The sequence below is a fragment of the Gossypium arboreum genome, chromosome 3 (genome assembly GCF_025698485.1).
Source record: "Gossypium arboreum isolate Shixiya-1 chromosome 3, ASM2569848v2, whole genome shotgun sequence".
Taxonomy (NCBI): Eukaryota; Viridiplantae; Streptophyta; class Magnoliopsida; order Malvales; family Malvaceae; genus Gossypium; species Gossypium arboreum.
The window spans coordinates 121,396,462-121,417,006 of NC_069072.1; the positions used below are offsets into that span (position 1 = coordinate 121,396,462).

General features: G+C 32.4%; 1 protein-coding gene and 2 pseudogenes across 1 annotated transcript; 1 reads left to right on the top strand and 2 right to left on the bottom strand.

The window, feature by feature from the left end:
* The first annotated feature begins 287 nt into the window (after window positions 1-287).
* LOC108472830 (serine/threonine-protein kinase SAPK2-like) lies at window positions 288-2,241 on the top strand (annotated as a pseudogene).
* A 127-nt stretch (window positions 2,242-2,368) lies between these two features.
* On the bottom strand, window positions 2,369-8,214 carry LOC108471663 (protein PHOSPHATE-INDUCED 1-like; annotated as a pseudogene).
* Window positions 8,215-8,222: 8 nt separating this feature from the next.
* LOC108471091 (protein PHOSPHATE-INDUCED 1-like) lies at window positions 8,223-9,398 on the bottom strand. Its single transcript, XM_017772674.2, has one exon. The coding sequence runs from the start codon at window positions 9,321-9,323 to the stop codon at window positions 8,370-8,372; it is 954 nt and encodes a 317-aa protein (XP_017628163.1). The 5' UTR covers window positions 9,324-9,398; the 3' UTR covers window positions 8,223-8,369.
* Between the last annotated feature and the right edge of the window lie 11,147 nt (window positions 9,399-20,545).

Here is a 20,545-nt window from a genome sequence, read left to right on the forward strand (position 1 = left end):
AGTGCACTTGTCTTTTTTCTTTTAACATTTATGTTCCAATGAATGGAAGCTCCATCATTCTGTACACGTGTTCCCTTTGCAGTGAAAGAAATGAGGCTTCCAGGTTTTAGATGATGATGGTTGTCACTTCTCAGTCGCAACTAACTTTGAATAAAAAGCACACCTAAGTGCTGGACTTCTTGTGCTTCTTTTTTTTTTTTTACACTGTTGTTTTTTCAGAGACATAATAAAGAGAAGAAGACATCAAAAACTTGCAGTGGGAGTACTTTTGACAAAAAAGAAAAACTATGGAGCGTTATGAGATTGTGAAAGATATAGGATCTGGGAATTTTTGTGTGGCCAAGCTTGTTAGAGATAGATGGACAAAAGAACTCTTTGCTGTTAAGTTCATTGAGAGAGGCCACAAGGTCTTGTCTTATCTATGCCCTGTTTCTTACATCTTATTAAATCTTTTTTTCCAACTTTTTCTTTTCTTGTTTTCCAATCCGATTATCTATCATTATCCTTTTTTTTTATATGGGTTTGTTGCTTAAAGGGTTTTTTTTTTTGTTGCTGATTGCTGAACATGTGCAAAGGGAAATCGTGAATCATAGATCATTAAAACATCCCAATATTGTTAGATTCAAAGAGGTTGGTACTCTTTTATAATCTATGATCCTTTTTTGTCTTGTTCTTGTTTGGCTTAGCTTTGCTCCATTATGTTTAATGAAGATAGGTTAGGGCTCTGTGTTTTATCCTGACTTATTTTTGGGTTAACTTTCTTTTTGATACATTGCTCTTGCAGGTTCTTCTTACACCTACACATCTAGCCATAGTCATGGAGTATGCTGCAGGTGGAGAGCTCTTTGAGCGCATCTGCAGTGCTGGTAGATTTAGTGAAGATGAGGTAAATATTCTAAAATACCATAGTCCAAAAAAGCATAGTTAAAGAGTGTATTGTACTCTATTCTATTGCATAATACAATTTTCTCATATCTAAATCTTCCATGGGAGATTTTAACAGGCAAGGTTTTTCTTTCAGCAATTGATATCAGGAGTCAGTTACTGTCATTCCATGGTATGAAACTTTGGCATTCTAGACTTTTCTAGTTCTTCAAATGTTGCAGTGCTAATTTTGTTTATGGGAATTTTTGTTTTAGCAAATATGTCACAGAGATCTTAAGCTTGAAAATACTCTCCTCAATGGTAGCACCGCACCGCGTGTCAAAATATGTGATTTCGGATACTCAAAGGTGATACGATTGAACTCACCTAATCCACATTTTTGCAGACAAAGTTGAGCTTTTGACACTTCGATTACTTAACTATTTCCACCCCCTAATTTTGTAGTCATCTGTGTTACATTCTTAACCAAAATCTACTATAGGAACACCGGCTTATATAGCCCCCGAGGTTCTCTCCAAGAAAGAATATGATGGCAAGGTAATATTAGTATATACATACATATACATATACATATACATATTTTTTCTCCAAATAACATCCCACAGTTATCTATAGATTGCAGATGTTTGGTCCTGTGGAGTCACCTTGTTTGTTATGCTAGTTGGGGCATATCCCTTTAAAGATCCTAATGATCCTAAAAACTTCAAAAATACAATTGGGGTCAGTGTTTTATACAAGTTTTCAGCTCCATTTTCTCTTTGAAAATAGATATTATCTGAAATCAATGCAATTATGTGAAGCTTTCCCAAACTCACAACGGAGGTTCTAACTAAGTTAATATTGTTTATGACAGCGAATACTCAGTGCTCACTACTCGATTCCGAATTATGTTAGAGTTTCCGTAGAGTGCAAACATCTTTTATCTCGGATATTTGTGGCTAATCCTAAAATGGTAATGCATAAGAAAGCTAATTGCTGGCTAATTTGGCCTATCATTCATATTTGTTTTCTTGAATAGTTTATGCTCGTACTTGTTGGTGCAAAGAATAACTATACCAGAAATTAGAAGCCACCCTTGGTTCTTAAAGAACTTGCCAATTGAACTGATGGAAGGTGGAAGTTGGCAAAGCCAAGATGTAAATAACCCTTCACAGACCATAGAAGAGGTACAGTTTATAATACAGGAGGCCATGAAAATGACCGAGGTCCCCAAGGTTGGGGAATTTTCCATGAGAGGAAGCATGGGTCTTGATGATTTGGATGCTGATACAGATCTTGATGTAGATACAAGTGGTGATTTTGTGTGCCCACTATGAACTAAAACTAAACAAATGTGATCTCTCATTATTATACTAAAGAAGTTTCTGTGAAATCCTTTGTCAATGAATAATTGAATCTCTATTCAACCGTAACGTAAAAAGAATAAATGGAATGGTACAATAAATTACTAGGGACTGGCATGTTGAGATGAATAATATTTGTTTTAAGCTAGAGTGGCACAAGTTGAAGTTGAAGAGTCGAACAGGGCTGGAAGAAGGTACTTTCTTCCATTGACACCATGTGTATTATAGCTAGCTCCGGTTGTAACATCGACTGGAAGGTCCCCAGCATAGCCTGGATAAGCCCCTTTCCCATAAATCCCAGGGCAAGCGGAAGCAGCCTCCAGTGGTGCTTTTTTTGGACCTTGATAGTATCCATTTCCAAATAGGTTGGTGACAGTCCCAGCCAAGAGGGTAGCTAGGTTGATAACCATCCCTTCCAGACCCACATCATTGTTGGGTGCAACCAATGATGGGTTTTGTGGTCCGTAGATGGGTTGGTGGAATGGCCAAACGCATCGACCTGTGCACTATGTCTCCGAGTTACCTACCTAAATATAAGCCAACTTGGAACCAAAATCAGAACCATGGGTTCCACACTTGCTGGAGCAGAACCCTTCAACAGCAACATCAACTGATGTCAAGACAACATTGATGGGGTTTCTCTGAGAACCCTTTGATGCTAATTGCAGGATTTGTTCATTTGTTAGTGATTTCCCCAAAAAGTAGCTCTCATCGAGGATTTGTGAACCCAAGAAAATGACAAGGGAAGAAGATTTGTTGGTGAGGTGATAGTATTTATCCATGGCTTTCCACCATGTAGCAACCGAGGGTTGAGGTGAAACAAGCTTGGAAGAGGCGAGGGAATTGATGAAATCGGACACAATGGCACGTTGAGAAGGCTTGAAATTTCCATACCAAATGAGATTAACAGAGATGTTGCTAGTTAGAAAAGGGCCATTGTGGCATTAGAACAGCAATGGCTGCTGGGTTTGATCTAACTCAGGGACAGACCCACCAAACCTCCTCGCTTCTACATTGAAATGAATCCAAGAGACTAACACAACAAAACACAGAACAACAATATTGGAAGTAGCAAAAGAAGCCCTGAATGAATTTGATTAAGTGATGAGAAAACTCTAAAAGAGAATGTGTCTTGTGGGATTTGGGATGAAGGGACATAGTTATATAGCAGGGTTTTTCTTGGGGGTTGAAAGTAGAAAGTGGTAGGAAAAAGGCGAAGAATAAAGAAGAAGGTAAAGAAGTGGAGGAGTGAGATTCGATTCGATGCCAGCCAAAATGACGCGTTTCTTGCTCTCAACTTCAACTTCAACTTCAACCCAACCAATGTGTTTAACAACAATGTAAGGCCAGCTAAGGGTGGTGTAAAGCAAGAGAACTGACTCTCAATTAATTAGGTGTAAACCACATTGTGGTATAAAAATGGATAAATCAAGCTCAAACTCAAATTTAGCTTGAGTTTAAAAATAAATATTTGATCAGACTTGAATTAAGTTGTAAATTTCGAATCAAAATTTTAACATATTAAATTCAAATGTTTTAACATTTTTAGTATTTTTCCTATTGATTTGTTGGTTAAATTTGAGGTATTGGATTTTTATTATTTAAATTTGAGTTGTACAGATAAAATTGTAATATATGGATTTTAGTTTCAATATATGTATTGACATTGGTGCTTTTCAGTTTTTTATATGTTATGCTTTATGTTCCTTCAACATATATTTACATTTGTGGAGTATTTTTCCTATCGGTTTGTTGGTTAATATATTATATTTTATAATTTTTAAAGTATTAATTCTTTTTTTTTTTACTTTTGAGCTCGAAATATAATTTTTACTATATACTAATTTAAAATTTTATAAATATAAAGAGACTAAAATTGAAAATTTTCATTTTAGGCATTGCCATTTCATTGCCTCCACCTGTTGATATTAAAGTTAATTATGTTAAATAGTTGTTATTTTAAATAATGTTACTTTGCATTAATCACTGAATATATTATGCTTTTAATTATGATATGAAAATTTTCTATTATAATATTTGAATTAAAAATTAATATATTTTAATTATATTCAATAATTCAAATAAGAAGTATTATTTTACATTAAATACATAATAAAAATTTAGTATTTAAAAATTGATTAAATATTAAACTCATAAAATCATATATAACACATGTGACATTTCTAGCTAGTAAAATATATAAAAGTAGAGTTTGGAAAAAAAACTTTTATACCAATGAAAATACTATTTATTTTCTATCATATTATTAAATTCGCTTTTAAAAATAATTATAATATTTAATTTAAAGTTAATTAAAAATTTAATGCAAAATAGAATTTTTATAATTACACATTTAAAAATAACTATAACTTAATTTACATAATATTACTCTAAAAGTATAGTTAAACTAATTATAGTTTACGTAGAAAAGTTTTGCAATTAAAATCATTTAAAAAGATTTTTACTTGATATTATTTTTACTACATAATAATTATATATTATTAACAAATTATTATAGTCAATTTATTAAGTATTAAGAAAAAATAGAAGCAAAAATTGAATAGCGAAGAGTTTATTTTACATTATATCAATTTTTCATTGTTTGTACAAATGCTTTACTAATAGGAATTGTAACATTCCGAAATAGGGCCTAAACGAAATAGTGGTTGCGAAACCACAAATTTAGGGTAGAAAAAAAATTTATTTTATTATTATTTTGAGGTTCATGGTATGATTACATGATTGTACGAAAATTTCGTGATAAAATTCTATGCATAAAGTGCTTAAATTGAGGTTAGGGACTAAATCGAATAATTTGCAAAACTTGCATTCTAGAAGTTTTAGTATGAGATTATTTTCGAATATTAATTAGGAGATCTTAAATGGTAATTTGACCAATTTTAAGTTCATGGACAAAATTAGGACATGGAAAGAATTTTTGAAAGTTTAGTAAGGAGGGGCATTTTGGTCATTTGGTTATTAACATTAATAAAAAGGTAAAAAGATGATAAAATTGTATCATCTTCTTCAAGTTACCAGCAGAACCTTACCTCTCTCCATAGCTGGGGTTTTTTTTTTCCAACTTTCAAGCTTCATAGTAAGTGATTCCAAGCCCCGTTTTTAATGATCTTTACGTTTTTGAAGTCCCGGTAGCTCGATAAAGCTTATGCTAGCAATAATTTAAGTTAGGAATCAAATTTGGAAAAATACCCATAGGTAAAATTTGTGTATTTTGATGTTTTATGATGGAATATGAGGTTTTAAATTATGTTAGACAACTTGTGCTACTTGGTTTTAAGTGAAAACGAGTAAAAGGCTTAATCGGTAAAAATACCTAATAGTCATAAGTACATGTTAGTGTGTGAATTTGATGTTGCCATAGAAGGAAAAATGATCAGAATGTCATAAAACATAAGAAAATAGGATGAAGTTTAATTTACGAGCCTTGGGGAAAAAGTGCAAATATGTGAAAGTTTAGGGCAAAATGTTATTTTGCCAAAGTTTGAGTAAAGGGTTGTTTTGATAAATGTTGATATTAAATAAGCTAAATTTGCTATTATAGATCAAGAAGAGCGAAATTGAGAGTAGATCGGGAAAAGAAAAGTAAAGGACTAAATTGTAAAGTTTAGTCACATTTTGTATCGAGGTAAGTTTACAAAAATAAATGCAATATTATTTTATTTTACATTATTATTGTCAATTTCAGCATTTATATATTTATGTTATAAAAATATTTAAAGTCGAATTTAAGGTGAAGTGATAGAGGAAAAGTGTTAGAAAGCCGGTTGAACCCTAGAAATGTTAGGATATTAGGGTTGACGGAATGAATGAAATGAGCCATGTAAGTCCATATTAGAAATATGGCTTTGGAGACAGATTGAGCCATGTAAGTCCATATTATATATGGCATTGGAGACAGAATAATTCATGTAAGTCCATGTCAAAGACATGGCATTGGCGAGATATTGAAAGACAGAACGACCTAGTATCCTTAGTATTCCGAGTGGTTCAACGGGTCAGGATAAGAGTTAAATTACAGTGAATTAACAGCAAAGGAAAAGTAGATTATACTTATGAAAAGGAAAGGTCGTAAGAAAGAAGGTAAGAGAATAAAGAAGAAGATAGAAATTGAGAAGTAAAGAAATTTATGATGTTAGATGATATTATGCATAATTATCCATTATGTTGAACGTTGTGATTTATTTGCTTGTAAGCTTACTAAGCCTAGTGCTTAATCTCTTTATTTTCTTCTTCTTATAGTACTTATCTAGCCACTCGGGATCGAAGGAAGCGTCGGAGGCCGATCACACTATCAAAGAAATAACTCGGTATAATTAGACGTTTTGTTTTGTGTATGGCATGTATAGAAACTTAGCCACTTTTGGTATAATATGAACAATGAATGATGTGTAAATACTTGCTAGTGATTAGCTAATAAAATGGCCGATGATATGCATGTTTATTAATATGTATGATTGAATGGTGATTATCACATGAAAATTATGAAAATGTGAAAGTAACCTAAAAACAGATCCAAGTAACAGCAATGACGTAACTTTGAAAAATCACTAAAATTGTATAAACATAGTTTGAAGATGAATAATATATGAAATTAAAGCTTATTATGTCTATTTTCTTATAGAATAAGAAAAATAGGTAAAGGTATTATATTTCATGATATATCTGAGTTTTAGTGAAACAGGGTTAGAGCGATTTCTGGAACCCCTGTTTCAACTTTGGAAATTCACCATAAATTGTAAAAAACTAATTAGAAGGTATACTTTATATGGTTATAATCCTTGTTGAGTCTAGTTTTAAGAGAAACAAACGGCTTAGTGATATGAATTTTTTTTAGGAAGAAACATGGTTCGTAGTAACAAGAGGTTAGTGCAGTCGAGTTTTGAAACAGGGGAAACTTTAACTAATAAACTGTACTAATTGGCCAAGTCAAAAATCTATGAAAAAAATTAGTAGATAGATATATGAGTCTAGTTTCAGGAAAAATTTACGGATCTTAATTTCGAGTTTCGGAACTCAAGATATGAATTTTTAGGCGACTATGACGTAGAATGGCAGCACATTCCAAAATGCTTAAATAAACAATTTAAAACTATTTAAGTGATAGATTAAGTTTAGTAATGCCTCGTGCTATTCTGACAACAGTCTCGGGTAAGGAGTGTTACAGGAATTCTTTACTAGTACTATACTTTAATTATCAAAATTAATATATTTTAATAACATTTATTAGTTATTGTTTTAAATAAAAATTACTTGAAGTAAAATTATATTGTATGTTGAGAATAGTACAAATGTTTTAATTATGATTGGATTTTTTTAATATTATTAAAAAATTATTGATCTACAAAATATCAATCTTTTAATATATTATTTAAAATTTATTTTTATATTTGAGATGTTAAATAAGTTAATATATTTTAATTCTATTTAACAATTCAATTAATGAAATATAAAATTATTACAATAATTAAAATATATTATCAAAAATTAATTAAAAATTAAACGTGTAACATCACATGCCACATACAACACATATGATATTAGAAACTAGTATATATAAAAGTACAAATTTGGAAAATCTATTGAACTAACTTTTATACCTTTTATTTTTCATTATATTAGAGATTTTTCATTTTAAATTTTTATTAATATTATTTGGATTTATCATATTTATAAATAAGAGGTTTAATTTTATTAAAATAAAATATTTGAGTAAATAAAGATTGTAATTTTAGTAAAAGACATTTTGTTAAATGAATAAAAGTTAATATTATTATCTTTAAAAGTAAAATTTATATTACTTCAATTTTAAATATTAAAATTTAATTAATTCATATAATGTTGATCTAATAAATAAATTTGAATTGTTGTTTTAAAAATAAAGAATATAATGAGTAAGGGCAGTAATGAATGTCTCTGACATCCTATGGTTCTGGTTACATGCCTTCTCAGCAATTTTCACTTCCATGTTCATCATTTATTATAAAGAATGTTTGTAAGATATAATTCAATAAAAAGTAAATAAGAAATGGATATTAAAAGCAAAAAAGCAAACCAAAGAGTTTGCTGATGTTATTAATAAATTAACAAATAAAAGAATGGTTAAGGTTGTTGTTGCCACTCTCAGACCAAGGTTGAGCAAGATGATGTAGCAGGATCATACAAAGCAGGAAGCAAGTATTTCCTTCCATTCTCACCATGAGCATTGTAGCTAGCACCAGTTGAAGGGTCTACAAGTAGGCTTCCAGCATAGCCTGGATAAGCCCCTTTGCCGTATATTCCAGGACATGCTGATGAAGCTTCCAATGGCGCCTCAGCTGGGCCCTGGTAGTAACCATTTCCAAAAGGGTTGGTAACAGTCCCCGCAAAGAGGCTAGCCAAGTTGATGACCATGCCATCCACACCCACATTGTTGTTTGGTGCAATCAAAGGTGGGGACTGTGGTCCATAGATAGGTTGGTGGAATGGCCAGGCACATTGACCAGGGCACTGAGTTTGAGCATTCCCAACCCAAATGTAAGCAAATTTGGAAGACCTTTTACCCTTGGTGGAGCTCAAGGCAGACCCATGAGTCCCACATCGGCTCATACAAAACCCTTCAACAGCAACATCAGATGCTGTTAAAACAACATTAATAGCATACTTTTGGTCACCCTTTGAGGCCAACTCAACAATTTGTTTCTTCTTGAGAGACTTGCCAAGCGAATAGTGTTCATCAAGGATCTGCTTCCCCAAAGACAAGGAAAGAGACGATTTCTTAGAGGCGAGATGGTAGTATTTCTCGGTGGTCCGCCACCACTGAGCCACCGTGGGTTGGGTTTTTAGGGAGGGTGAAGAAGGGTTAGAAGAGAGGGAGGTGACAAAATCAGAGATAATAGCCCTCTCGGAAGGCCTGAACTTGCCGTACCAAATGAGATTGACGGTGATTGGGCCTGAAAGGAGAGGACCGTTGTGGTATTTCAAGAGCTGAGGCTGCTCCTCAACCACTTCACTCAGCTTTCGTACACCCAAACAGATTTGAAACAAAGAGATGATGAGGAATATTTTTAAGATAGTTGGAGTGATAAAAGAAGCCATTTTGTTGTTGTTGTTAAGCTGAGAAAGGTTGGAGCTTTGAGTTGTGGGAATAGAAGGGTGGAAAAGGGTATATATAAAGACCAGCAAAACAGTGTTCATTTATTGGATTAGGTGAATTAAGGAACCTTCAGAGAAACAGACAAATAAAGTAATTTGTATTAACAAAAGGTGTGGACAAGACAGGCTGGAAGTGATCCAGCTGGAATTCCGAGAGTGGGATATAGGCACGTGAGAATACGCGCTTGAGGCTCTTTTAAAAACCAAGTTTAAAGGGAGGCACAAAGGGCTCGTGAAGTAGTAGTATTAGTTAGGCTTAGCTGGATCAAGCTAGAGCCGAGTTACAGCTGGGGGTTAGCTAGAGCCAGCCAACCCAAGACTTTCTCCACTATTTTCCAGAACTCTGTTTCTGTAAACCCAATTTGCAGGTGAACGTTGCCTTTGGTTTTTAATTACAAAAAAAGATTGATCATTACTTATTTTAAGAAATTAATTTTGCTTAACGGTTCATTCAGTTTATTTCAAAAAAAAAAAAATCTAAATATACGAGCTTTAATTAAACATTATCCAAAATAATAATAATCACGAGGCAGGCATCTTTCAAATTTGTTAAAGCAAATTCCTTTGATCACGTGGTTTTACCATCCAACTGCCATATAAAAAATATTGCCTATGACTCCCGAAATACTCAATTACTGTCTGATGGGGATTTTGCTAATTAATATCGTTCTTGTAATTACAAATTTTAAAATGGTAAAAAGTAATAAATTTCTACTGCCTTGCCATTCAACTTTTCCATCCACCATGAATCCTTGAGAATCCATAATCCAATATAACAAACCATGTTGTTCATCATCAAACTACACGAAATCTTTGACTAAATTTTCATGTCGGCTTGCTCATCACTTTGTCTGGTGTTTTGTTTAGCTGTATATTGCTCTTTTATGTTTAAAAGTTTGAACAAATTCAACATTCAACAAATATGTTACAGCTGTAATAAACGACCTTGCCCAAGATTACCCTATGGATGACACAAAAATATTAATGTCAAATGTTCCTCAACCACTTTCACGTGTTTTTGAGCTCACTTTAGCGGCACAAGACTTTGGAAATCCAGCATCTTGGGGGAGGTGGCTTTCAGATTTATCTTTTTAATGTAATTGATGGCATTGGACATGGTTGTGTGTGATGATTGTATGGTGAGCCACTCGCTAAATCACAAAGAATGGGATCCATGATGTGGACAAAACATTGCACTTTTAGCTGTCCACCAGCCATTTCAAGCAAGCTATATGGGGACATAAAGATTCCTTTTTCAAACCAAGCTTATTAACAGTGGTTTTAATTACTCATCCATCACCTTGGGTTGACAACTAAGTGAATTAGGATTTGATTCGTTTATTTACATGTAAACGATTTTACGAAAAATATTTTTTTATATTTTTATATATTTATTTTATAGAAAATAGTTTGATCAACAGAAAATAACTTACAGATCAAAGTAAAATAAGTTATTTTTCCTATAAAATGACTTACCATTTTTAAAAGCATAAGTTATTTTAGAAAAGAATTCATTTATAGATAATTTTATTTTTATATAAAATTAACTTAAATAAAGTTTAATATTATTATATTGATAATAAATTTTATTTTATTTTTAAAAATATTTAAAATATTATATTTTTCAATATTATTAAACATACATATTTAATTATTTATATTTAGTCATATAATAAATTATAAATATAAATTATTATTTTAATAATTTATTTAATATTTTAATTTTATTTTAATAATAAATTTTAAAATAATAATTTTAAATAATATTATTCACATATTATTGAAAATATTCAATATTAATATTTTATAATAAATATTTATTACAATTATAAATATATTAATAATAAATGTTTTGTAGTATAAATGTTAAAATATGTCATAAGTCTATGTACACTTGACAGATTTGTAATTTAGTCTTTATACTTTTATTTTCAAGAATTTAGTACATTTACTTTTCAAATTTGAAAATCAAGTCCAATTGTTGACATCGTTAATTTTTTTGTCAAATTTGTTGATGTCACATTTTAAATAAAAATACTCACCTAGTAATCATGCAATTAAAAATGACGTTGCAATGAATTTGAATTTAACATAATACTTTTAATATGCAAAAACAATGTAAAATATAAAATTATAAATAAAATAAATTCAATTAAACAATGAAAAAATAAGAAAATCTCAAATGTATGTTTGTTTAATTGAAAACAACTTTTATAAAATATTTTTAAGAAATCTACCAAACAACAGAAAATATTTTACACAGATTCATCCAAACACCAAAAAATACTAGCTTTTCCAGAAAAGTAAATCATTTTCCAGAAATCATTTTTCGGAAGTCATTTTCAGTGAAACAAACGGAGCCTTAATTGTGGGTTTTTTTTACCTATATATTAAAATTTTTTTAAAAATATATTGAAATGGCATGTTAAATAGATTATGTATCAAAATGGTATATCCAACCAAGTGAAGAGTGATGCATAGGCTGCACCACCCTCAAATTCTGACAAATTTGACTGAAAAAATTTAAAAAAAATGGTAAAGACAACTAAATAGGCGGCACCTAAAGAAATACGGGTCAAATACGACCCATATTCGAACAAAACTCGGCCCGCTGTCATAGATGGGACAGCACAACTAAGCAGCAGTGGTCATGCCTACTGGAGAGGCGGCACTGCCTGGTCACGCCTACTGCAGAGGCGGCACACCCCGATCAAGCCATTTCCATAGGCAGCACCGGCCTGCGGCTTGTCAGCGATGGGACATGTAACACCCCGTACCCGAGACCGTTACCGGAGTCGAACACGAGGTGCTAACCGACTAATTCATTTACTCTCGCAGTCCAATTAAAAATTTTTCCAGACGACTGGCTAACTGCGTCACTGTCACCTTAAAAATCATAACTTGAGTTCCACAACTCGAAAATCAGATTCGTAATTTTTCCCTGAAACTAGACTCATATGTCCATCTACATATTTTTTCTTAGAATTTTTGGTCAGGCCAATTAGTACAGTATATTAGTTAAAGTTTCCCCTAATCTAGGGTTCGACTACACTGACCTTCACACATTACGAATTGGATATCTCCCTGTACAGGGCTTCAATACTGATGCTGTTTGTTTCTATAGAAACTAGACTCAGAGAGGAATCTATACATATATGGCATGACTCCTAATTATCTCTGGTTAATTTACAATTAATTTCCAAAGTCGGAACAGGGATTCCAGAAACCGTTCTGGCCCTGTTTCACAAAAACCTAAATATCTCTTAACATACAACTCATGTGACTGTTTCGTTTCTTCCATATGAAAGTAGATTCATCAAGGCTCATTTACATAATTTATTCACTATTTAATTCCATCTCTACTATTTTTAGTGATTTTTCACATCCACATCACTGTTGCTGCCAGCATCTATTTTTAGGGTAGACTTTATCTAACACATAGTTTCTATGACTCAACTAACCCTCTTGCATATATAGTCCAAAATATAATCAAGATGAACCATTCTAATGGCTGATCGTTGCCAAACATTTCCATGCCTCTTAATGAGCATATACATATCGAATGATTATAACATTATGCTCAAAACATTTATAAGCCATTTTCGCATGGCTATCTAAAATTATACAAATCCAAAGGGTCCATGACCCACAACAAAAGGGTAGTCCTATCGTTGACCAAAATATCCTCTCACTACTAGTCTATTCCATACATGCCATAAGATATTCCAAAACGTAGCAGTACCAAACGGTGGGTAGTGATAGTGTGACTAGTTCTTGACGATCCCCGAGCCCTGTAGCTTCCAATGAGATCTATAAAATAGAGGAAACAAAGTAAACAGAGTAAGCATTACAATGCTTAGTAAGTTTTAAGCAGTGTCAACAGATAACAACCAAATCATAACATAGTTGTTCGTATTTTTATTTCACTCTTCCTTCGGGCATACTATCCCCTTTTCCGAATATGCACATCTCATCATATACAATAGGCAGATAAACTCTCACATAAAAGTGAGCTCATGTGACATAGATATATCGTATGATTTCACATAACCTCTCACACTAAACCGATGTCACATAATCATAGGAATAGTCCCATAGATTGCTCTCGTGTGCATCATATATAAACTTGGAGTACATACCTATTTAACCTTTCGCATTGCGTATATTTATAAGCAATTCTTATTACGAAGTCTTACCCGGACATAATCTCCACACGTAGTCATCGGGTCTTACCCGGACATAATCTCCACACGTAATCATCGGGTCTCACCCGGACATAATCTCCACACGTAGTCATCGGGTCTCACCCGGAACATATTTCCAAGTTTCATGTACATTTAATCACATGTTACAACATTCACATTAGCCATTCGGCTTTACCACACATACACATCACACATATATTTCACATTAGCCATTCGGCTTTACCACATATACATATCACACATATATTTCACATTAGCCCTTCGGCTTTACCACATATACACATCACACATATATTTCACATTAGCTATTCTGCTTTACCACATATACATATCACACATATGTTTCACATTCATCACATCGGCCATTAGGCCTTATCACATATATATACACCTTCACATTCATCACATCGGCCATTAGGCCTTATCACATATATACTCTTTCACATTTATCACATTGGCCATTAGGCCTTATCACATATATATACACCTTCACATTCATCACATCGGCCATTAGGCCTTATCACATATATACTCTTTCACATTCATCACATTGGCCATTAGGCCTTATCACATGTATATACGCTTTCACATTCATCACATTGGCCATTAGGCCTTATCACATATATATACACCTCCTACATATTTCATATTTTTCTTGTACATCAATTTCAGCAATAGCTCATAAGCAACTCAAATAATTTCATCAAAGTTTACAACAAAATCACCTATTCACTACAAGCAGTTTTCTTTTCCTGAGCAACAGTCGCTAAATTGTTTATAACTGGAGCTACAAAACTTAAAATCAATTGCCGTTAATTTTTCCCGAATGTAGACTCATGTATCTTTCATCCATAAAATTTTCAGAATTTTAGGTTTGGCCAATCAATACCAGATTTTTCTTAAAGTTTCCCCTGTTTCACTGTTTGACCAATCTGACCACTCTTCACTACGAATTAAATTTTTCATTGTACAGAATTCATAATGTGTTTTATTTGATTCCATTTGAAACTAGACTCATTAAGGAGTCTAAGCATATAAATCTTATCTCATAACCATTTTTGTACAAATTATAATGATTTTCCAAAAACAGAACAGGGGATTTCGGAGTCATTCCAACACTGTCCTGTACAACTTTAAATATCTCTTTATAGGAAATTCCTTTGCTTCCACGGTATCTTTTATAAGAAACTAGACCAACTAAGATTTGATTACATGTTTTATTCAGCCTATAATTCCACACCAACAATTTATAGTGATTTTCTAAAATCACATTACTGCTGCTGTCCAAGCAATTTATTACAATTTGCTCTTAACTTTCCAAGTCCAAACACTTATGAACTTACCATTTGGGCTTAAGACATATCATGGCCACATCATATCTTATCAAATCAACTCATTATGTCCTATTATGATTGAATTTACTCAACGATTAATCGCTTAAAACTTACCTCGGATGTGGTCGAACGATTTCGGCGGCTATTTGATCACTTCTTCCTTCCTTATCCAACTTGATCCTCTAGGCTCTTGAGCTTAATTAAACAAACAAATTGACTTAATCATTTGAGCATCGAAAGAGGAATACAAGATACTTAGCCAATATATATACTCATTAGGCATCAAAGTCGCATTTGTGCGAAATCATGAATCGAACTCAACACATTAGTTAATATTCCTCTTAGCGAATTTTCTAAGCCAAGAATGGGCATCAATATGCTTGCCTCTAACCGAATGCATGCACACCAATTTCCCTCATGTGGCTGAATATACATGTCCATGTTGAGGCCAATTATACACTTAATACCACACAAAAACAGCATACATTTTACTACTAACGCATTACATATCGTAGCTCAATACACCTCTCTCATTTACTTCATAACCAAACATCATCACAAGCAAATATACACTTGAAATAGTATATATGTCATACCAATACATCATGTGCAAACATATATTCATGTAGGTGCAAGGGCGAATTCTCAAGTGGCTTATATCCAAATATATACATATATCCAAAGCTTAAATCTTACTTACCATGCAACATGCATGAATCATACTTATGGATATACCATGGCGAATACCACAACACCATAATTTTGGTCATGATTAAACAAAGAACTTAGTATCTCCTTCAAAAATGCTAAAAGAAAATCTAAGAGTCCTCAATCCCCATCACATGTTTCATTATCAAGCTTGATATTTAGCATGCAATGGCATTAACACCATATTCACTTTGGCCGAATTTCATTCCCATGACATAGCAAAGATTTGAACCATGGGCTAACAAGAACATCAAGCTAGCAACTAAAAACATGCATGAATCTCATGGCACAACCTCAAACATACCTTAATCTTGATGCAAGTATAGCCAACCTCTTCCTAATCCTCTTCAAAACCAAACATGAAGCAAAATTCCTTCCTTCCTCTAGTATTTTCGGTCAAGGGAGAAAAAATGGATGAACAATTTTTTTTTTCTTCTCTTTTCCTCAATACACGGCAAGGGGGGGTTCACTCACACACATTTTTTTTTTCATTCTTTATTACCCATACTTATTTGTTTATTGTTTCTCCCTAATGCACCAACAAAACATGTTTCATGACATGTTTTGCCCATGATTCCTTGTCATGGCCGGCCACTAGAACTTGGGGGAATTTGACATGCAAGTCCTCCCCTTTGACTACATGCACTATTAGGTCTTTATAGATTAGCCTTTCACTTTTCAAAAGTGTCACACAAGTCCTACTAATTGAATTCACATGCAATCGGCTAAATCGGAACTTGAAATTTTCACACATTCATAATTACATATTCTAGACAATAAATATTACATTCAAACATTTCGGTGACTCGGTTTAGCGGTCCCGAAACCACTTCCCGACTAGGGTCAATTTTGGGCTGTCACAGGACAGGTCAGAATTGAGCCCATGAGTTGTGTGTTTGGGGACCATTATAAGGTCCCAATGTCCCATTTTTTGCCAGAAGAGAGAAAAAAATCTTTGAAGAAGAGAAGAAGAAAAAGAAGAGAGCGGGAAGGGGAAAAAGAAAGAAAAAAAGAAAAGGAGAAAGAGAAGGAAAATAAATAAATAGAAAAGGAAAGGAGAATTTGTTGTTTAGGGAAGATTTGGTGTTTAAAAAATTATAAAAGGTATTTTTTATTTAGTATTTATTTTTTGTTATAAATAAATGTTAAAATGTTTTTGTTGTTATTGTTGATTAATTGAATTTTATTTTTAATTTTATTTTGTAAGGTATTATTTGGTTAAAAGAGCTATTAAGGTATGTTTGTATTTATTTTATATTTTCATTCACTCATAAGTTATATTTAATGTTTATTGAAGTAAAAAGCTTATTTATGTTATGTATAAAGAATGTTTTATTTTTTATGTAATTTATTTGTTATGTGTATTTTAGGTTGATTATATTTATTTTTATGTATTTATTTGGCATGCTATTTTGATTATTTTAATATATATTTTTTATTTTTATGTAGGTAAAAGATGAGACCATTGATATGGAATTTGTGAATAGGGCCATTGAGTTGGAATTTATGAGATAAATTAGGAATAATAGTTTACATATTCTAAATTTTAAGATTTTATAATTAAGAATAATAACTTATATTTTTAAATTTTATTTTATGTTTTTATAAATATTATAAATGAAATTTCTTTTGAATCCTCCTATGCAAAAATATATATATATATTTTGACAATAATTAAGTTGGCATGTTATTATATATATTATATTTTAAACTAATGCATTTTACTTATTATCATTTTAAAATAATAATAATTTTCATATTTATTATGTTGAGATAGTTTATGTTATGTTTTTGTTATATTTTTTATTAGCATATTATTTTTATTATTTTATATAAATTTTTTGTTTTTTATGTAGGTAAAAGATTAAACCATTGAGATGGAATTTGTGAATGGGGCCATTGAGTTAGAGTTTGAGTTGGAATTTATAAGATATATTTATTTTATTAATGTAGTATATCAAAAATACGATGTGGACAAAATTGTTTGGTATTTTTTTGTAATTAAAAGCAATATATAAAATTTAGGTATTTTGATAAATATTTAAAATGCATCAAACTTAGAAATTAATTGTCGAAATTTGTTTTGAAATTGCAGGTATAGCAATGGGTTCATTGGTTAAGAACGATGATCACATATCAAACATAATTAATAATATGATAATATATTGTTATTTATTAATCACGGGTTCCCTTAAAAAAAGTTTTACGTCATTTACAGAAATAAATTATGTTATTATAACTATTTTCTGTAATTTAATAGTGTCAAGGCTCATACTGCACATTGAGGGGTTGGGTGAATGGTTTAGGAAATTCTCCGAATGAATGACTGATGCCATATTTGGAGTTAGTCGGATTCGGGTCAGCAGCATTGATCCGGACGTTTGATTTGCATTATGATTTAATATCCATATTGGTCGAGCGTTGGCGCCCGGAGACCCACACTTTTCATTTGTTGTGCGGGGAATGCACTTTCACTCTAGAGGATGTTGCATTGCAACTTGGGCTCCTAATTGACGGAAGTGCCGTAACGGGCATAAGTACGATAGTTGAGCTGACTGCCATTTGTTATAGCCTACTAGGAATCTCGCCTAACGATACTGAGTCCAAATTTATGGGTTTGAGATTTTCATGGCTAAAAGCCAATTTTGAACATTTATCAATTAATGCCACTGAGCAGGAGGTGATGTGTGCAACTCGAGCGTACATTATGCATATTATAGGGGGTGTACTGATGTCGGATGTGAACAAGAACAGGGTTCATTTGATATATTTACCCCTATTAACATATTTGCAGAATATTCGCATGTATAGTTGGGGTTTCACAGTTCTGGCCATGTCGTATTGTGAGCTTTGTCGGACGACAAAGCCTAATACTGTAGACATAGGCAGATGCCTTATATTACTACAGTCATGGACTCTTTATCGGATGTCATTCTTGGCATCAGTTAGGCACCAAGCATACGTATTTCCACTACTGAACAAGTGATAAAAATTTAACTTGTTATAGCAATTAATTGACATTTTTTCTAATGATACTATTCTAACATGTAATTTTTTTTCGTAGATAGAATACCAATCCGGGTATTGAGAGGTCATACAATGTCTCTGTAACACCCCTAACCCTTATTCGTCGCCAAAATAGGGTTATAGAGCATTACTGAACTTTTCAATTCAATTACGAATATTATGTATCATTTGACAAATATATTGTAAATACATCATATAGTCCCTTATATGAGTCCTTGAGACCCAAAACATGTGTTAGAAACAAATCAGGACTAAACCGAGTATTCAGAAAATTTTTCCAAAGCCGTGTGGGCATCCGAAATAGAAGCACACGGTCGTGTCCCAGCCCATGTCCAAACTTAGGTGCATACTAACTTGGGTCACACGGCCAGCCACACGCTCGTGTGCTAGGCCGTGTGAGCATACTGACTTGCAATATTAAGGTGCAGGGGTTACACGGCCAAGTCACACACCTATTTGCTAGGTCGTGCATCACACACGGCTGAGACATACGCCTTTTTCTTTGCTCGTATGAAAATATCTAGGCATTCTATTTTAAATTTTAAAGTTACAAGGGACAAATGGCCAAACCACACACCCATGTGTTAGCTGTGTGTCTTATACGATTCAATCACACTGTAACAGTCCGATTTTGACCCTAGTCGAAATAGTAGTTTCAGGACCATAAATCCGAGTAAAAAATATTTTAAATATTATTTTCCATGTTTATGATATGTGAATGAGCATGTGTGAAAGTCTCGTATGAAAATTTGAATGTTTGTGTGCTTAATTTTGAAAAAGGACCTAATCGCGTAAAATATAAAAGTTGTCTGCTGTTTGTTAAAAGTGCCTATTTGATTTGGCTTATTATTTGAGAGGTCCTTATGTGGTTATTATACCATTTACATGGTTAATGGACATATATCACCTTGATATGCATGATTTGTTAATGTTATAATTCATGGATAAAATTGTAAAATGTTTATTATAGTAATTAAAATAAAACAAAAGCATGATAATAAGTCATTTGGTGTTCTTCATTGCCGAAAATCAAAATAAAAAAAAAGAAGAGAAAATCTTCGATAGGTTTCGACACTTGCAAGCTTTGATTTAGGTATGTTTTTGCTTCGGTTTTTTATAATTTTTACGTTTTTGAAATCGTTGCTTCGTATACTATCAAGCCCATGCCTCAATTTCTGATTTTGATGATGATTTTGAAATGTACCATGGATGAATTCATGAGCTTTATGTTGTTATATGATGAAATATGAAAGTTTGATGTTGGGTTTATATGTTTTGTCTTTGGATTTTTTATGATTTTGAGTAAAATGAGCTCAATTGTAAAAATGTTATTTTGAGGGACTAAAATGTGAAATAAATGAAATTTATGGACTTCTATGAGTTCTAGGAGAATTCGGCTAAGCATGCGTATATGCAAATTATGTGTATTTTGTGATTTTGTGAATTAGGGACTAAAGTGTCAAATTGTGAAAATGTGAGGGCTAGTTTTCAAATTGCCCTAAATATGTATCTATGGATTTTTTTGAATGAATTTGTGATTTAATAAGTTAAATTTGAATTTATTTAGATCAAGAATTAAAGAATACGGAGTTAGATCAGGGAAAGTCGAAAGTTGTCGAATAACCGATTTCATTCATCCGAATCCGTACGAGGTAAGTTTATATACAAATAAATGTATTAGAAATGGTTTATTTATGCTTATTTCCATTGAACTATGATGGATGAATATATGAGTTGAGAAAAATAAGACATCCGAGAAAGTATCAACAAAGTTCTGACGTCCGAAAAGCCCCGTTTGAACCTTAGGAATAGTTAGGATACATATGTCATGACATAGGATTCTGATATGTGTTGTCGTGTAAGACCCTGTCTGGGACAATGGCATCGACGT

Coding starts and splice junctions, on each gene's coding strand:
- LOC108471091 (XM_017772674.2), bottom strand. CDS start 9,323: ATGGCTTCTTTTATCACTCCAACTATCTTAAAAATATTCCTCATCATC.